At 56.8% G+C, this 13275-nt stretch overlaps 1 protein-coding gene across 4 annotated transcripts in view; it reads left to right on the forward strand.

Annotated features, from left to right (window-relative positions):
- Positions 1–13275, forward strand: part of PARVB (parvin beta) — a 128259-nt gene that overhangs the window by 81125 nt on the left and 33859 nt on the right. For all 4 annotated transcript variants that reach the window (XM_058308911.2, XM_058308913.2, XM_004478649.5 and 1 more), the window contains one exon: positions 171–241. In XM_058308911.2, coding sequence (XP_058164894.1) covers positions 171–241 — 71 coding nt within the window. The remainder of the gene's footprint in view (positions 1–170; positions 242–13275) is intronic.

The raw sequence follows: 13275 nt of genomic DNA on the forward strand, positions 1-13275 counted from the left end.
TCAGCACGTGGACCCCGCACGCCGGGGCACGTCCTTGCTGAGAAAACGACTCGGTTCTCTGCCGCTCCCTGTTTCCCGGCCGTTTGTGAGAGGGGAGTTGGGGTGCCTCCAGCGTGTTTGCCTGTCCCCCCCCCCCAGTGTTCACACAACTCCCGTTTGTCCCTTGGCAGAGGAGAACGAGGAGCGGACGATGATCGACCCCACCTCCAAGGAAGACCCCAGGTTCAAGGAGCTGGTCAAGGTAGGAAGACGGTCTCTCTGGGCGCAGCCGGGGCTGTTTGGGGTCGGGGCGGTGGGGGCAAAGGGAGAAGGAGGTGGAGTGCTGTGCAGGCAGAGGAGGGGCTGAAGGGAATCGAGGGCACACCCAGGTCACAGTAAGCGCCTCGCACGTGCCCGGCGCCACGCAGGGCCTTTAGAACCGCCCTCCCAGGTCTGCACTGGACGGGGCTCTTGGGGAGAGATTTTAGATTTTGGAACAGGCTGCTGGAGTGAAAGAGAACAGTGGGGTTTAAGCTCCGCTGGAGCAGGTCGGGGGGCGCGGGTTTAGGGCCAGCTCTAAACATCCCGGCCCTCCTGCTGAGCAACCGCTGGGGGGACAGCATTCGGCAAAGCCTGAGCTGCAAACACTAGCTGGATAGGATGGCGGCACGTTCCCCGGGGGGCAGCACCGAGAGGAGGGGGCTTCTGGCGCCGCGGCTCTGCGCAGTGGCAGGAACGCTCTGCCCTCTGCCTGTGGTTCCCCGGCGCCAGCTTGGCCGTGAGGCTCCTATTTGTCGTGCTCGTTCGTGGCTGAAGGCGGATTGCGGTTTTGTTCACTCTGGTCTCAACCACAAAAGGGCCTCAGAAGCCAATTCCCCAAAAAGGGAAGGATCCGGGGCCCTGGCAGTGTCCTGTCCTGCCAGCTTGGAGCCTCACCCCTTAGGCCCCAGGCGCGCTCCCGTGCAGGCAGCCGCTGTGGAAACCGCTTCGTTTCAGGGCCAACTCAGGCGACCCGGGCCCCCGAGCATCAAAAATACTGTTTACGTCGATGCTGCTAGAAATGGGCATCTTCTACTAAAAGTGCTTTTTTCAGAAGTTTCTCAACCCTAGCCAGCCCTGTTGGCGTTGATGCCAGAGTGCACGGTTGCGCAGTCACAAGGGCTCATGCGGGATAAACAGAACGGCAAGGTGCATCTCTTTTAAAACTCAAATTGAAAAATGTCAGTTTTAAGGCCTTACCCCAAAATGTTGATTCTTCACGACTTAAATTACCAAGTCTGTGTTATTAAGAAGAGTGTTTTTTTACTGAACACTCACTTTATTATTCCAAGCAGCAGAAGGCCAGGGAGGAGAGCGGCCCTGTCTTGGGCCGCGTGGCGCTGCTCACAGCGGCGATTTGAGCCGCTGCAGAGAGGCCCCTTCCTGGGCTTTCCTCTGTCACCTCACCTTCCTGCGCTGCTGAGGGCACACGAGCTCCGCTCACAGCCTTGTCTCCTGGAAGCAGCTCCAAGGGTACTGGTGTCATCCTCACCTTCGCACGGGCACTGGGGACTCAGAGGTGAGGCGATGCCCCCGGGTCGCACCGGGCATGAGGGATGTTTCCAGAGCTTGGACTTCTCTGGCCGCCTGATGCCATGTCTGCCAAACCGCAGCCGGGCGTCGGGTACCGTCCTGGGGCTGGAGGGACGCACGGCCCTGCTGCTTGGCCTCGGCTGCTCTCCCTCTGCCCCCTGGCCTCCTGACCCCTCCCCAGAGCCCGCCCCCGAGGGGCCACAGCCTCCCTGGCATCCAGGCGGCCCCTGCACCTCTTCCGGATTCGGGTGAAGGGCCACGTCGTGCGGCTGTGCTGGCCGGAGGGGCCGTGAAGCTAGCTCCTCGCGGGCCCACGCGGACCAAGGACAGGGTCTCCCTTTCTCGGATGTGCGGTCCTGAGGCCCAAGGCACCGTGGGGCCTGGGAGGAGCAGTGCCACGGGGCTGCGCGGTCCACCGGGCCCTCTGGGAGCTGCGGTCAGCTCAGCTGGCTGCGTTTCCCTCACTCGTCTGGGGCTGTGCCCCAACCCCTGAAAGCACCAGCATGTGGACTTGGCCCTGACTTTTTTCTGGGGAACCCAGGGTGGCCGACTGGGCGGTGGCCCCCAAAGCTGCCCCGGTCCTAATCCCTGGGTCCTGTGACTCCGTCATCTTCCGTGGCTAAAAGGGCTTTTGGCAGGTGCGGGTGAGTGAAAGCCTTGGGCTGGGTTATCTGGGTGGGCCCCCTGTGGGCACAGGCGCTTACGGGAGAGAGGCGGAGGGGGGGCTGCCCTAGGAGAAGGGGGCAGGGTGACGGCAGCAGCATAACGCTACACTGCTGGCTCTGCAGGCAGAGGAAGGGACCACGAGCCCGGGAATGCGGGCGGCCCTTGGAGCTGAAAGCGGTAAGAAAGCTCATCCTCCCCTAGAGCATCCTGCCGGCACCCCAACATTCGCCCAGGGAGACGGGTTTTAGACTCCTCACCTCCAGGCTGTAGGGGAGTAAATGTGCGTGGCTTTAAGCCACTTCATTTGTGGTAATTGTGAAAACCTGAACTGGTGTGTTAGGAAACTAGTACGCCAGGTGAGAGGCTCCTTCCCCAGCGGCTGCCCCCGTCCTGAGCGTGGAGCCCCGTGCGCCCCGCGGGGGCGGCCCTTCCACCTGCAGCGTCCTTGCCAGGGTCCTGGAAGGACCAGCTGCCAAATGGGTAGACATTTAGATGCCCTGCAGCTGCACCCCCAGCCCGGGGTGGTGGGCCTGGAGACGGGCGATTCTGGAAAGCTCCGCCTGCCCTCAGACGGCAGGTTTCCTCTCCAGGCAGCCCGTCAGCCCGGCTTTCACTCTCGATCAAGAATTTTCCAAAATAAGCACAAGCAGCAGACAGGAGAGCGGCGTCCCAGCGCGGCTGTCGGTGTCCTGTCAGTTACCATCGCGGCGGCGCTGACGGCTCTTCGTGACACCCCGGCTCTCAGCAGCTGCGGCCTTTTCCAGCAGGAAAGTGCGTGGGCCATGGGGTGCCAGCCGCCCGCGCCCAGCGCCAGCTGCACTTGGCCTGCTCCGTGTGCTGGCCTCGGGGCGGCTGCGTGTGCCAGGCTGTGGCAAAACCGCTGGCTGCCGGCTGTGAGCACTTCCATTTTCCCAGTCCCGGGGTACGGGGTGAGTGTGGGCTTCCCCGCCAGCCACGGTCTGACGGGGGCCGGCGCCGTGCCTGTCCTGGGGTGCGCCCCCGGCGGGGACCCTGCAGACGTGCTCTGGTCCTGGCAACCCTGCCCACGTCGTTCCTGCCCCTCCTCATGTCTCCTGGGCTGCAGCCCCCCAGCCTCCTTGGTCCTTGAGCCAGAAAGGCATGCCAAGAGGGCCTTGGCTCGCCCTCTTCCCCCACCGCTTTCAGGTTTCTGTCCGTGTTTCCTCCTCTGAGATGGATTCTCTGCGCCTTTCTTTCTGCCCCACCATCGCTCCATCACGCTTCACCTCTTTGCCACATGTGATGCTGCTTTCCAGGACGTGCCCCTGCCTGGAACCCTTATATGTTTACTGGTTTACATTTTGCTCTTTCTCTTCCCATAGAACAGGGACTCTTAGGGGCTCTTAACCTTTTTTGTTCCATGGACCCCTTTGCCAGTCAGGTGAAAACCACGGACCCCTTACTAAGGCCACTCTCTACTGTGTATTATTTAATGAACATTTCACACCTGCACCAGCACGTCCCCACAAGAATGATGTTTCTTTTTTTTTAAAGATTTATTTATTTTTATTTTATTTATTTCTCTCCCTCCCCCCCCACCCCAGTGTCTGCTCTCTCTGTCCATTCTCTGTGTGTTCTTCTGTGACTGCTTGTATTCTTGTCAGCGGCAACAGGAATCTGTGTCTTTCTGCTGTGTCATCTTGCTGCGTCAGCTCTCAGTGTGTGCGGCGCCATTCCTGGGCAGGCTGCACTTTCTTTCACGCTGGGCGCCTCTCCTTATGGGGCACACTCCTTGCACATGGGGCTCCCCTACGCGGGAGACACCCCTGCATGGCAGGGCACTCCTTGTGCGCATCAGCACTGCGCATAGGCCAGCTCCACACGGGTCAAGGAGGCCCAGGGTTTGAACCGTGGACCTCCCGTGTGGTAGATGGACGCCCTAACCACTGGGCCAAGTCTGCTTCCCAGAATATTGTTTTCTTGAATTTCAGTTTCAGCTCACAGACCCCTGGTTAAGAACCCCTGCACTAGAGTGTCACCCCCATGCAGTCAGAGACTGTCCCCATTTCCTTCCCTGCCCAATCCCAGCGCCTGTAGTTGTGCCGGCACAGGCGGAGCTCATTCACGCTCCTGGAAGGTGAGGGGAGGGGGAGGGCTCTGCAGTAGCAGCACTGACACCTGATTTCACCAGAACCACCCAGAAGAAGTGGGGCTTAAGGAAAAGGCTGGTTTTTTTTGCCCCATCCCTGACTTGCAGGTTCTGTGACTTGGGGAAGGGGGCTTTGGAAGGAAGAGGCGAGGGTTGGGGACTTGTGTGGGGGCTGCCGATGCAGGTGGTCCTGGGAGCACACCCCTGGAAGCAGGAGTGTGGCTGGCCGGCCGCGGTGATCCAGAGAAAGCGCCCCCCACCTGCCTTACCTGTGGGGTTGCTAACTGCTTACAAGGACACCTCTGTGCGCCATAGACATCGTAGACATAATTAACCAAGCTTCTAGCTGACTCCATCCATGTAGGCTCAGCAGAAGCCACCTCCCCATGACTCCTTGTAGGGATTTGGTTCAGAAACAGTTTTTAGTGCAACATTTGTACAGCCTGAGCAGGGCCGTGGTGGAGCCTGCCTCACATCCGACCTGCTGGGCAGAAGCACGTGGCTGTCCCTGCGGCCACGTCCCAGTCTTGGGAGCCGGGGAGGACTGACTTCTTTATGTCTTGGCCAGGCCGCCCGGCCCGTCTCACCCCTGCTGCCTTGGACGGCCACAATTTAAAAATATTGCCAGCTGCCCTCTGCCTCCTATTAAAAAAAAATCCCTGGCTCTGGCTAAGTCAGGCATTCAGAGAGGCCGCTCATTTGCTCATTCAGAAGTGATCTTTGAGCATCTGTTGTATAGACTTTAAGGGACGTGGGGGGGGGCACTGCAGCCTGGCCTCTTGCCTTCCAGTTCCAGCTCCAATTCCAGCGTGAGGGTGCTCGCACGCAGGGCTGTGAGGGGGACCCAGGCTGGGGTGTGGGGTGCTGGGGGTGAAGTGTGGCGAGGCTGACCCTGCAGGTCTGCAGTACATTTAGAGACGGGCGTGAGCGCCCGTGGGGCCCAAACACGTAGCCCCGCGCCTTCTCTGCGCATGTTTGTCCCCGCTGTCTCCTGCAGGCACCGAGTTCCCTGCGGGGTGACTGTGAGCGGCGCCCAGGCGGGCTGGGTTTGTAGCTGAGCCGTGCGCAAGCTTTAGTGCGTCTCGAAAGGGGACGATAATCTCTGGGCTTTGCGGAACAGGCAGCTGTGGCCGGGCCTTCCCGCTCGGTCACCACGTGCCGTCCTGGGAACTGCGTCTCGCTCTCCGGGACCAGACTCGGCGTCCCGTGTCCTGGGCTGGTGCGCACGACCCCTCCTGGGTTTAAATTCCGTTTTCTTCCTCTTTTGGTCCCCAGGAAGACAATCAGCTGCTGGAAAATGACCCCCGGGGGGCGGGTGTCTCGGGGCACATGGGGACACTGCCTCTGCCCCTGGCGTCCCCGGCCGCCGGCTCGCCTCTGCCTGTTGCCCCGCGCCCGCGTCCTCACTGGATGGAACAGCAGTGACTCTGTTCAGAAGTGATTAAAACGTCACTGTCATAGCTCTGGGGGAGACAGACTGCAGATCCTGATTATAATTCAGAAGGAACTAAAGGAACAGTAATTTTTTATTCTGGGGAAAGCGGGCTTGTGGCGCTCAGACGTAAAGCCTGCTGAGCAAGGGCATAATTAATATATGTCCCAGACGTTTGCCTGCAGCACTCGGCGCTGGGAAATGAGTATGTGCCTAAAAATAATTGCGGGCACGATCTTTAAAAAGTCTCTTGTGAGACGGGATCAGGGCAAATGACCTGGAGACTCGGCCAGGGGATGGGCCTCTGGGGAGCCGGCGGCACCTCTTGGGTGCAACCGGGCAGAGAATTGCTTTTGCTTCCCCAGCCCACCCTCGTGGCCTGTTGCGAGCCACTTGATTTTAATCCCTTTTCAGTTGCTTTTGTGTCTGAGCCTTGATCAGGTGAGAGATCCAGATGTGATTTTTTTAAGTGTTTCTTCATAGCAGACCCACCGTCGTGTGCGCATGTGTGTATTTAACCGAGCTATGCTCTGGGCAAGGCCACCTCTGGAACCAAATATCTGTGTGCCTGGGAGACCTTTCTAGAAGGCTGCACCTAGAGGCAGTTTGAGCATCTTCTGTATGTCTGATCCTGTTTTAGCCTCTGAAAATACAGCATTGAGCAAAACAAGGGCCCAGGTGTGTGGAGGTGGCGGTCCAGTTGGCGAGACATATGCAAACAAGGACAAGTGAATATGTGGTCAGGTGGTGATGAGCACTTTGAAGGAAACCGAAGCAGGAGGCGGGGTGGCCCATCCACCTCCCCCACCTTAGGTGGGGTGGCCAGGCAGGACGGGTCTGAGTGCAGACCCGCCTGCATCATGCGAGGGTGTGAGCGTGTCAGCATCTGGGGGAAGAGCATGCCGGCAGGTGCAAAGGTCCTGTGGTGTGCACCAGCCTGGCATACTTAAGGACTGCGGGAGCCCACGGTGGCTAGAGTGAGGAGGACAGTGGTCAGGGATGGAGTCTGAGAGGTAGCAATGGTGACGGTCCTTGGAGGCCCTTGAGAGGACTTGGTTTCACTCCCACTGCTGTGAGAACCGGCTCTTCCCAGTCGCCGTGGGAGGACTGGGTGGGCCTGGGCCCCTGTGTCCTCCCGAGCACACCCCCATGCACCTTCTCACTACAGCACCTGTGGCGTCTTAGCTGCCCACCCCACCCCCCGCCCACCTGGGGCAGAGACCAGGTGATGTTTCTTTGTATTCTGAACGCTTGGGGCCGTGCCTGGCAGGTAGCAGGTGCTGCTGCTTGTGCTGGATAAATTAAGGCAGAAAAGTCCAGTGACAGTGACGCCACCATCGCGGGGGCACTGTGGTCAATCAGGACACATGATGCATCGTCATACACATCCTCAAAACCGCCTTGCCCAGGAGGCGGGAGCACCCGCCTTCCAGAGGTTACCATTTGTAAAATGACAGCTTCATCGAGACTAATTACCATGCACTTCACCTATCTAAAGGGTAGGTGGTTGTCAGTATTTTCAAAATTGTGCAGATTTAGAACATTTCCATCACCCTGACACCCCGCATCTGTCGCAGTCCCTTTCCCCCTTTTCCCATCTCCCTTTTCCCTAGCCCCTGGCACCCAACAATCTACTTTCTTTCTCTGTAGGTTTGCCTGTTCTGGTAACTTGGCATAAATGGAATCGTATACTACGAGGCCGACGTGCCTGGCTTCTTTCATTGAGCAGAATGTTTCCCGGGTCCCGCCGTGGTGGAGGCTGGACCAGAACGTAACGCCTCTGTACGGCTGAATGATGCTCCATTTATGAATATACCGCATTTTGTTTATCCACTTGTTAGTTGATGGGTATTTGGATTGTTTCCACATTTTGGCTATTATGAATAATGCTGCTATAAACATTTGTGTACAAGTTTTTGCGTGAACATATGTTTTCACTTCTTGGGTATGTACCTGGGAGTGGAATTTCTGGGTTAAATGGCAACTTCATATTTAACCTTTTGAGGAACTGCAGACTCTTTTCCAAAGCAACTGTACCATTTTCCATTCTTACCAGTAGCGTACGAGTGTGCCAGTTCCTCACCAACACTCGTTATTCTCTTTTTTATTCTAGCATCCTATGGGATGTGAAGTGGAATCTCATTGTGGTTTTGATTTGTATTTCTTTGATGGCTAAGGATGTTGAACATCTTTTCATGGCCTTGTTGGCCACTTGTATGTGTTTTTTGGAAAAATGTCTATTCAGATAATTTGCCCTTTTTAAATTGGGTTCTTTGTTTATTATTAATTTATAAGAGCTCTTCATATATCCTAGACACAAGTCCCTTATCAGAGATATGATATGCAAATTTTTTCTCCCATTTTGTGGGCTAACTTTTTACTTTTTTGGTAGCGTCCTTTGAAGCACAATGGTTTTTAATTTTGATAAACTGCAGTTTATATTTTGTTTTGTTGCTTGTACTTCAGGTGCCATTTCTAAGAAACCATTAGAGTTTTATCTCCTACATTTAGGCCTTTGCCCACTTGGAATAATTTTTGCATATGGTGTGAGGTAAGGGTCCATCTATATTCGCTAGCTTGTGGCTACCCACTTGTGCCAGCACCATTTGTTGAAGTACTCTCCCCCCCCCCCCCCCCCCCCCGTGTTGCTTCAGCGCCGTTGGCAGCCGTGGATTCAGTTGGCTGTAAATTGCAGGTTTGTTTCTCAGTTCTCAGTTCTATTCCCTTGATCTCCATGAGCGTCTTTAAGACGTGCCATGCTGTCTCAGTTATTGCCACTTTGTAGTAGGTTTAGAAATCTGGAAGTATGAGTCCTCCAGCTTTGTTCTTTTTCAAGATTGTTTTGGCTATTCTGGGTCCCTTGCTTTTCCATATGCATTTTAGGATCAGCTTCTCAATTTCTGCTCAGAAGCCAGCTGGACAGTGCTTAATTTTTAAAAAAACTATGTTGTTATTTTTTCTAACTGCCAAAGTAAATATATACTGCCGAAAACCTGGAAAACAGAAAAATCAAACAGAAGGCACTGCTTGATTTTTTTTTTTTTCATTTATATCTCTTCAGGCATTTTCTGTGTGACTTTAGTTTTTCCCTATGCACAATTTGGACTCATTCAGAATGTATTAAGTCTGGTAGCTTGCTTTTTCCTTTCAGCAGTAAATTGTGAACACTTTCCAGAGTTTTAGTAAATGACTTGGGGGCACATTTGGGTTAATGCCTTAGGCTAAACTTCTAGAACTGGAATTGCTGGGTCACACAGCCAACACGGGGCTCGGGATTGGGTTTTCTTTCTGTTTAAATGAAATCTTTGAGGTCCAGAGAGGTCAAGTGACTGACTCAAGGCCATACAGCTAAAACAGATGGAGCTGGGCCTCAAGTTTAGGCTCTGTATTTTGACACCATAGTTTTTGTTGTTTTTTTTTTAAATGTATAATCTAATAGGGGTATTGGTCTATGAACTGAAACTTGGACTTTGTGATGGCTGGATGCAGTTTGTGTTAATTTTCTAATGACCAATTTTACGACTTAAACAGCACTTTCAGCCCACAGTTCTGGAGCCCAGCAGTGCAGGTGTGGGGTGGCCGCATCTCAACGCAGAGTCTCACAGGCTGAACTGAAGGCTCGGCTCCTCTCTGGAGGCCTGGGGGAAAGCCCGCTTCCAAGCTCAGTGGGGCTGTTGGCCGAGTTGGGTTCCTCGCAGTGGTAGGACGAGGCCCCTGCTTCCTCACTGGTTGTCCGTGGGGCCGCCCACCGCCCAGGCCAGCGTGGGGTCTCCCTTGCAAAGCGTCCTTCTCATGCCTTCCCTGTCGCTGACCTCTAAACCCAGGTTCCAGGGGGGTCTCAGGATTAGAGCAGACTCACCTGAGAGTCTCTCTAAAGTCACCTCATCACTCAGGGACCCCCGTCTCATTCACATTTGCGGGCTCACAGGGGCGGGGTGTCGGGGTGTCGGGACGTCTGTGGCTTCTGCTTCTGCCTTGGCTTAGAGCTCCGAGCCCCAAACTATAAAAGGCATTCAGAGGAAGCAGATGTGGCTCGGGTCCTACCATGTGGGAGGACCCAGGTTCAATCCCTGAGGCCTCCTGGTGAAAGAGAAGAAGAGAAAGTGTGTCTGTGTGGCAAGCTAGTGCCTGCAAGGTGAGCCGAGTGCCCAAGTGGTGAGCCGAGTGCCCAAGTGGTGAGCCGAGTGCCCGGGTGATGAGCTGAGTGCTCCTGTGAGTGCGCATGTGATGAGCCAGTACCTGCGCAATGAGCTGAGTGCCCATGTGAGTGCCCAGGTGGTGAGCTGAGTGCCTATGTGGTGAGCGAAGTGTCTACGCAGTGAGCCACTGCCCGTGCAAGTGAGTCATGCAGCAAGATGATGTGGCAACAAGAGAGCTGAAGGGGAGAGTCAAGGTGAAGCGCAGCAGGAACTGAGGTGGTGCAGCTGACAGGGAACCCCTCTCCACATCAGGGGTCCCCTGGATCAAATCCCTGTGAATTCTAGAGAAGAAAGACGGAAAGAGAAGACAAAAAGAGAAATAGATACAGAACATCACACAGCGAATGGACACAGACAGCAAAAACAGCAGGGCGGGGGAAAGGAGAGGGAGAAAAAGGAAGGCATTTGGAAATAGCCGGCACTGGACTCGTGGGGAGAGGGGCAGGGCCGGGCCAGTGCCATTTAGCCAGCTCCGTCCTGCCAACCTTTGGGGGCGGGTTTTATCAAACCAGAGCGCCCCAGGGCTGCTTGCCCCTTTTTCCCCCCGAACCTTCCTTTAATTTCTGTTTTCTTCTGCGCTTTGTGAGACGGTGCCTTGATTTAATATTTTTGAGTTAGTGGAAAAATAGAACATACTTGACAGATATTTGCTTTGTGGCCTATTTTGCACGTTGCAGTGGTTTCAAAGAACGACAGAAAACAATTTATTCTGAGCTGTGCCCCTTAGCTCATCTCCGAGAGGGACCGTGAACTCCAAGAGGCTGCTGGGACCAATTAGAGAGTTCTATTAAATCAGGGACTCCGGAGTCGTGATTAAGCCTGTTCAGGTGCCGTTTTATCTTGCGGCCTAGAAGTCCTTCAGGCGGGGTGGCCACAGAGGATTGCGCTCGGTGGGAACCCTGTCTGTCCTTAGACATACCCACGCTGGAAGCGGGCTTTGCGCGAAAGGCGTCACCCAGTGAATGGCGCAGGAAACTCTTGGTGAGAAAGGGCCAAGAGGGAGACAGGAGAAGGTGAACCCCCGCTGGCCCAGCCACCCGGCACGGCCCCTACCCCAGGGCTGCAGGCTTCCCGCCTAAGTGATAGAGCAGGGCTGGGGGCAGACCCCTCCCCGGACCCCAAGCAGCCCCTGCGCCAAGCGCCTCTGAGCCTGGTTCCCGCGCGGCCAGCGGGCCCTGGCCGGGCCGGAGCCTCTCGTTGCGAAGGCTGATGCTTCCCAGTGGGGTCTGGCCACTGGCCATGCAGGGCCCAGCCGCCGTGGAGGTCCAGGGACCGTGGAGGGTGGGCCCGGGGGTCTGCCGCCCGAGGGAGGCTCCTCCCTGGGCCCCCGCCAGGGACCAGCCAGGAAAATGGGGTGCTCTACTGGGAGCTGGCATGGGGGGTTTGGGCGAGAGGCCCTTCTTTTTGGTGCCTCGGTCTCGGCCCACTCCCGGTGGAGTGGGTGCTTCTGAAAGGCCCTGCCTCTGTGGTTCGGATGTCCAGAGCGTTCGGAACCGTGTGACGGGCCATCCCCACGGGGCAGGAGCTGGTGTCACCGTTACAGATGGGGACCCAGGCGGGGGGAAGCTGCTGCTGGACACTCCTGGGGGGTGCGTCCCACCTGTGCACCGGGCGCCGCCTCAGGGCGCCTGCCCCCGGCGCTGCAGATCCGAGGTCGGGGGGCTCTGTGACCCGGTGACATCCTGGATTGCAACTTCGGGACAGGGGAGGGGCTCTGTACTTTTGTTTTGACTCTCTCACTTGGGCAGAACTGGGCAGGTCGGAGGGAGGACGGGCGCCCCCGCCTCTGAGACCCCCTGCCGGGTGCACCGGAGCCCAGCGAGCCGTCCCCAGGGCGCCCACGGCGGCCACCGGGTCTGCTCCGTTTAATCTGGTTGACAGGCGCCTCTCCGCGCCCGGCTGTGTTCTCTTGGTCGCATCTGGCTGTGCAGCAGCCCGAGGCCCCGCTCTGCGGAGAGCCTCCTTTAAAATTTCCACGTTGAAAAGTCTGTCGCCTTCAGTGGGGCCTCGGCACCAGAGTTAGGGGCTCCCAGCTTGGAACCCGCCCCTGAGGGTCCCGAATTTCTGTTTGCTTTTGGAAACCACTCTTGTGGCTGCCGTCGGTAAGCAAAGGTGTTTTTTCTCGGATCATTTCGTTTTCTGCTTTTAGGAAGTGGAGGGGACCCTCACCTCCTTGAGGTCAAGAGTGGGGTTGGGTGAGGGCAGAAGCGTCGTCCGTTTTTGTTCTCACCAAGCCCGGAAGGCCTTGGCGCTGCCTTAGAGAGCGACTCCTCACGTAGGAGTCAGATGAGTGGTTTGGGCACTTGCTGCCTCAGTTTCCCCAGCTGGGATAAGCAGTATGGAGTGGAGGCAGACGTGGCCGTGTCCTCGGGCAGCTTGCGGTGCGGTCGGCCCGGTGCACGTGTCCTCCGCGCAGAGCCACCGAGGGTCTGGGGACTTCAGCAGGCAGAGGGGGCAGGGAGGCCTTCATCGCCACCGCCGTCATCACCCGCCCTGGACAGGAGCCTGCGTCCCCGAGGGAGGGAGGGGCCATCCGCACGGGCCCAGCAGGTGCAAAGGTTCTGGGGTCGGAAGATGCGTGGCCTGGCGGGGGGATGGCAATTAGTGATCGCATCCTAATCTCTAAATCTGGTATTCGGTGGGAGGCGTTACCATGGTAATTAGCCAGGACATCCCGTCACCCATCCCCAGCTATTTCGGTTGACATGCTGGTCTTTGTCGGTATTGATGGAAACAGACTCTGCTGTCTTGAAATGTGCATTTATCAGCAAATGTTACTTCACGGGCACCAGAGGGGAGTTTAGTCTGGAAAAGAGAAGACTGAGGAGGCTTCAGCAGGCAAAGCGGAGGATGTGGGGGGAGTCAGAGGAGAGGCACGCAGGCAGATCCTGACTGCAGCCTGGAAAGGAGCTGTGCGGGAGCCCCGTTGATCCGGGGATCTGGGGCGGATCCCACGGGAGGGAGGGCAGGGCACAGGTGGAGCTCGTACACGAGCTCGCCACTGCCCCCACCGCAGCGCCATGAAGGGGGATTGTCATGCCCTCTTACGGAGCGTGTCCCCCCTCCCCCACGTCCCCAGCGAGGTTGAGGTTCACTTTTGTTTCAGGTGTGAGTCTGGGCGCTAGGATTCAGGGTGTAGGGTTTGGGTTTGGATTTAAGGTTAAGGCAAGTGGGAAGGTGTTAGGGGGTCGCGGACCCTGCCCTGCTCCCGGGTGCCGGTTGCAGCCCCACGGTTGTACGGATGTCTTGAACAATTTGCATGTCCCTGCGTGTGGTCAGGAAGGGAGCTGGCCCAAGCGGGAGGCCCGGCGGTGGCATCC

The sequence above is a fragment of the Dasypus novemcinctus genome, chromosome 12 (genome assembly GCF_030445035.2).
Source record: "Dasypus novemcinctus isolate mDasNov1 chromosome 12, mDasNov1.1.hap2, whole genome shotgun sequence".
Classification (NCBI taxonomy): domain Eukaryota; kingdom Metazoa; phylum Chordata; class Mammalia; order Cingulata; family Dasypodidae; genus Dasypus; species Dasypus novemcinctus.